Raw genomic sequence first — 6,126 nt, 5'->3', positions numbered from 1 at the left:
ATATACACACACACACACACACACACACACACACACACACATATATATATATATATATATATATATATATATATATATATATATATATATATATATATATATATATATATATATATATATATATATATATATATATATATATATATATATATATATACACACATATATATATATATATATATTATATATATACATATATATATATATATATATATATATATATATATATATATATATATATATATATATATATATATATATATATATATATATTTATTTTGCATACACACACACACACACACATATATGCATCCGAGGTGATATTCATTACAATAACTCTCTTCTCAAGCAATGTTCCTCCTGCAGGACTGGAAAGTACACTTATTAAAATATTTTTTTCTAAATGAAATGTTTGAAAAACAATTACAATGTCTGTTATTTACACAAACTTAATATTTGTTAACCTACTCGTTTTCTTTTTTTAGATTGCATAGAGCCATCACAATTTAATCAAAACTCAACTTCACAACAGCTTGAAGAAAATAAGCAAAATGTAAATTCTCATTCCACCTGCATTCGCCCCGACCGCGCCACCTCATATAAACCTGTCCGGTGTGATTAGTGTTACGATGAGATTCGAATTCTCACGTCATACCCACAAAACATGGGAAATGAGCTAAATGCATTGGTCACAAATATGGGAAATGAAAAAAAAATAAAAAGAGATAAATGACGAAATGACATCACCGGTAATGGCTGCTCTGTGGGGTAGTTTGCGTGTTTCTTCTCCAGCAGGGATCCTACGTTTGTTTTTAATAGGATTTAATGCTTGTATAGATGAGCTGGTTCGCAGGTTTCCAGGATATAATCAGCTTTGATGTTAATGCGTCAGATTCTACCCTTCCCTTCTGGGGTAAGTATGGAAGCAGTCGCTGGGGTTGCATCTTCCCTCCGGACCTTGGGGCCCCGGAGAACCTTTGGGACCCTGGAAACCTATTCCAGGTGAGCCTGTAAACAAACCAAGAGCAAAAACCACGATAAATGCCTGTTTGAAACATGATACTGAGGGGTTGCTAGGGCGTTGCTACGCAGTTTTCTGGTGATTTCTATGAGCAGTAATAACAGCGATAATGATGTTTGTCAACACGGTTATTTAAAGGTACTTTTACCGCAAAGTGATCACAACAAAATAGCGCAGTATATATACACACCATAAAACTTCTTTTTATGGTCTTGTTACCCTTTAACTGCAGAGGATGGGATGAGAGAAAGAGGAAAATCAGAGCGTACGCTGATAGCAGTGTGCCGTACAATTATAAAGAATCCCCAGTTAAAGTCTCTTTTGTATTTTTTCCATTTGAAGAACAATCAGCGAGCACTTTGTACCTCCATAAAAGAGCCGTTCATTAAAGAATGCAGTAGTCATTAGTTTAGTTTGGTGCCATTATCTGCCTGTGCTTTTAAAAAGTAAAACATTAAAGCTCCAATTTAAATAATTGCTGCTATCTGTGTGTTGCAGATTTCAAGAGTGTGAAAAGTGCAAAGAACGGCCATCACAGAAATGTATTTACAAGCACCGAGGGCCTTTCTGGACCCCAGCAAAAACACAAAGCAACGTTATTCTATTGTTCTACGCGAGTTTGATCTAGCCTGCCTAGATCTTTACAAAAAACACGCGCTATTATATAACAGATAATGTACTTCTCACTCTTAAAAGCAACAACTAACAACAAGATGCTTTGTTTTATTTATCTCTAATCATTATGTGGTGCGTCACGGCTTGTGTATTAAAGGAATATCCTGGTCTAACTTCATCTTAAAGTCCATTGGTGGTATCTGAGAGACATGCTGTCCAAAAAGAATCTCTCATTTTGTAAAAGCAAAGCTATTCTACAGCAACCTGTAGGGAAGGACAGCATGAAAGCAAAAATATAAAGGACTTAAGAGTAAAGTTTAAAAGTTTGGGGTCGATAAGATTAAAAATGTTTCTGAACATCTCTTATGCTCACCAAGGCTGCATTTATTTACAAAAATGCAATAAAAGGCAATTGCTGTTTTTGTTTATTAATATATTTTAAAACGTAATTCTTTCCTGTGATGGCAAAGCAGAATTTTTTTCAGCCATTACAGTAGTCTTTTGTGTCACATGATCCTTCAGAAATTATGGGTTACATTTAAAGCAGTGTTTTTGAGCTTTAACGCTCTAAAAGAAGCACCTAGTGGCAAAAAATGAATTAGCATTTTCATTCAGACCAACGCGAAAATCTGTCTGGGTGCAACAAGTGGGTGGGCAATATGCTATTGTTTCATGTTGACTTCAACATAAAGCAGCTTGTTTTAAAATTGACTCGTTTTCAAAGATTCAGAGTCGACTCTCTTAAAAGACTCTTTCTTTTGAAAAACAATAACTTTCAGCACTTTCAGCTTTAAAACTTTGCAGGACGTTTTCATTCAGCTGTATTACATAAATAATAGGGGCACTTTAATATAATGAATTGGAACTTAAGAAAAACGTCTTATTATCAATGTTGAAAACAATTGTGTTACTTCTATGCCGTGATACTTCAGTTTTCTTTGATGACGAGAAAGTCGAAAAACAATTCTTACATAAATGTTTTTATCAATTTTTAGCTATTTAATTTGCTCTCAAAAAACTAAAAATTACTCTCTGTAGTAAACGAAAGACGCATCACGTATAGAAAGTCAACAAGCTTTAACATGGTTATTCAGAATTACCTGGTGGGCCAGTTGGGCCCGGACCTCCTGGAAGTCCCAAGCCCATTTGACCCCGTTCCCCTTTCTGCCCTCGATACCCTGCAGGGGTAAAAAAACAACAAAAAAAACACACACAATAACACAATGTCAGTTTTAAACAACAAACATAAAATAAAATTATAAAATCTATGTAGGCTGCAATGATGGAAGGAAGAGTGAAGGTCATGTACTGTATTCCATTATTACCATCTTTCACAGGCAGAATTTAGCAACACTACACTAATTATTTCAGTGATTAATAATTTAACAAAGTACTAATTAATTAATGTCAGCATTTCCATATATATCTGGCCTTCGAAAACAATACCTGGGGGAAATGGTACATAAAGCCCTGTCCAAAATCTGCAGTATTACACAAGTCTCAGATCCTTCAGATCTCAGACACTTTTCTAAGCCCTTCGGGAGTAATGACAAATCCATCTATCAGAAACACGCTTTCAAAGTATTTAAGGAGCACCACAAACGCTGACAGTGCTGGACGGCATGTCACACGCGGCGGGCAGGCAAACCAACAAACAAAAACGCATTAGCTGATGCTGATCTTTCAGTCTTGTTTTCACACACGCAGTTAGAAACCAATCTTAAGATCATCTTTATAATGGCATGCAGAAAACTGCCTCCAGTCAAAACACACATGCATTAGTGATGGGTTTCCTCTGAGGCGGACCGAGTCTAGCCTGGAAGCAGTTAATAAACAAGAAAATACCCAAGAGATGCCAAATAATGCAGTAATTGTCAGTGTCGCCGGTACCAGTTCGTACATGTGCAACTTACACAAGCAAACACACTAACTAACTGACTAACTAAACTAAAGTGTGTCCGGACACCTTCAGATGCATTCATCCAATGCAATGGCATTCCACGGAAGGACGGCACTCTACCTGCGGCATCACATCATGGCTTCCTGTGGCCGCTCACAATCACTGCATTACCACCCCTGCTTGAGGGGGAGTTCATACTGCACAGTTATAACAGGAAAAAAAAAAGCGGCAGGGGGAGCTGCAATACAGTACTAGCAAAACGCAGCCCGCAGCAACATCTGCACACTGTCATCTTTCTAAGATCTTACACTTAAAATCATTTTTCATACTCACAAAACAAGACTAAACCTCGTGGAGGAAGAAAAATGAGAATGAAAACATGAAATATTACATAGAAATATATTTACATTGAATTAATCTTAAAATGGCTCCGTATTTCCATACGCTTTGCAGATTTGCTCAAAGAAACCAGCAGTGAATTTGAAAAAAATCTTTAAAAATGTTGTATTGAGATTATCAAAATCCATTATTTGACATTCGTATGATATCGCACACACAGCATAATAAGTATAATTGGGTATGTTCTTGGCATGCAGGGAAATACAGCTTAAAGTATAAATTAGATACATTTAAATGAAACCGAGTTAGAGGATTTCATCAACCTTGAAGATTTAAATACAAAAAGTTACAAAGGGATTAAAAAAAATGCCACCTCCCGTCCCCAAAAAAATAAATGTTACACAAAAGCATGGCTGATTACACTTTGTAAAACAGTTGCATAAGTAGTTTTAGATGTTATGATGTTATATGAATCTCAGATCGCATGAACCATGTGGTTCATGAGCACAAGAAACATCAATTTGATACATAAATCATTTAATTTTAAGAACACACTTGAAATAAAAATTAATAAGTAAAGCTATACGGCACAACAACAACAAAAATCACAAAGCAAAAGCATTTAAATTCAACACCAGCATTTGGAAGCGTTTTCGAGCAAAACCACCTCTTTCGGGTCACGAGAGAGGATACAAAGACGTATTAAACGTTGCCAATTCTCATTTAGTGTAACTCGCAAGAAAACTGACCCCGAGTGGAATTAATGCGACTCAGACGTGTAAAGTGACCCGAGATTGCAGAGATATTTTTCTTCATAAACTATTCATTTTAGCACATCACGTGAAAAAAAAAAAAAAAAAGTGGTTAAATTGAGGATTCCAAAGGAGAACAGGCTCCAGCGGAGGATGACGAAAAATAATGAGGAAATATTACCCACAAACTTCGTCATCAACATCAACATCTGACAAAATTAAAAAAAACAAAAAAATGCTGAATTTCTGACTGAGCAGGAGTTTAAAATTCCCGTTTTTAATTTCCTCCTGATACCTCGCATTATGGAGAAATATTTCTTTCTCCAAGTCTACACAACGCACAGTAAAGTGATACAAATGGGCTTTTCAGACTTTCACCTGCTGTTGAAAATGCATCGACACAAACTGCATATCAATTACACAATGTTCGCAACATAACATATGTATACACACTCAAAGCATGTGTTTTATCCCTTTTTTAGAACTCAAATGTACATAGTCTTATATCTTGAAAAACATCATGTCCTAATGGTTAACGGTCCTTAAGAACTCAGACAGAAGAAGCAGGGCCGAACTGCAAGTCATTATTGATGAGAAACGCTACAGGAGCAGTACGTTAGTTGCCAGTCTTTGATGAATGTTCAGAATTGCTTATTTTCTCCCTCTCCTTGGTTTTTTTTTTTTTTTGGCTGGGCTTAATCCAACAAAGTGAGATATTGCGTGGCTTTTTCCATCTGCTCACTTCTTCTCTTTATCTTTCTTGCTCTCACAAGTCTGTCCAGGGCGATATTACATTCTCCTATTCTGGGTCGGTTCTTCATCCGTCTTCATATGTCCCGCCAGGCTCTCGGCACCATATGCCACTTTGTCATGCAGCTATCTGCTTCTTTCTTGTCTGACGTAGCTAGCTAGATTCCTGTGAACACCTTACACCCAATTTCGCAATCAGCGGCCATTTTTGCATGCCTTTAGTGAGGGCCGTCTTTCTCATTTTCTAGTTTTGTGAGCTAGATTACTTTGAACTTGAGGTTCAAAGCTCGAGCAAAATGACCTCAACCTGCTCAGCTCAGTGTAACTCAATCAATCCGAGAAGCAACTGATGCGGTAAGTCAAACTAAAATAGATACGTATAAACACACTATTTTCCACCGAGAGAAAGAGGGGGAAAAAAAACTGGAATCCTTGAAGCAAGCAAAAAAACGCAGCTTAATGCTGGGGAAATAGATGAGTCATATAAATAAAATCACAGTCTTGTGCATCTGGTTTTTTTTTTTGTGTGTGATGAGACTATTGTAGGAGCAGCGCAAAGAGGTCCGTAACACGTTTAGTCTTTCGGGTTCTGGCTCCTACCTTGGGGACCTGGAGGTCCTGACTCTCCGGGGGGGCCTGGGGAGCCATCATTACCGGGTGGCCCTGGAGGACCTTGTCGACCCTGCGCCGCTAATATAGCCGCTGGAGTCTTCTGTAGCAAAGCGGAACTGTCTGAAAACCTCTCTGAA

At 37.1% G+C, this 6,126-nt stretch overlaps 1 protein-coding gene across 6 annotated transcripts in view; it reads right to left on the bottom strand.

Moving 5' to 3' along the window:
* Positions 1 to 420: 420 nt before the first annotated feature.
* LOC122357077 (collagen alpha-1(XIX) chain) overlaps positions 421 to 6,126 on the bottom strand; it is a 120,265-nt gene continuing 114,559 nt past the window's right edge. For 5 of the 6 annotated variants that reach the window (XM_043256264.1, XM_043256265.1, XM_043256268.1 and 2 more), the window contains 3 exons: positions 5,978 to 6,121; positions 2,737 to 2,814; positions 421 to 1,008 (listed from right to left, as the gene is read on the bottom strand). In XM_043256264.1, the coding sequence (XP_043112199.1) occupies positions 896 to 1,008; positions 2,737 to 2,814; positions 5,978 to 6,121 (335 nt within the window). In that variant the 3' untranslated portion in view covers positions 421 to 895. Of the gene's footprint in view, positions 1,009 to 2,736; positions 2,815 to 3,656; positions 6,122 to 6,126 lie in introns of all 6 variants that reach the window. The other variant, XR_006252421.1, reaches the window with a different exon arrangement.

The sequence above is a fragment of the Puntigrus tetrazona genome, chromosome 13 (genome assembly GCF_018831695.1).
Source record: "Puntigrus tetrazona isolate hp1 chromosome 13, ASM1883169v1, whole genome shotgun sequence".
NCBI lineage: Eukaryota > Metazoa > Chordata > Actinopteri > Cypriniformes > Cyprinidae > Puntigrus > Puntigrus tetrazona.
The sequence above is the reverse complement of the archived record's forward strand: the minus strand, read 5'-3'. Positions and strand labels throughout refer to the sequence as shown.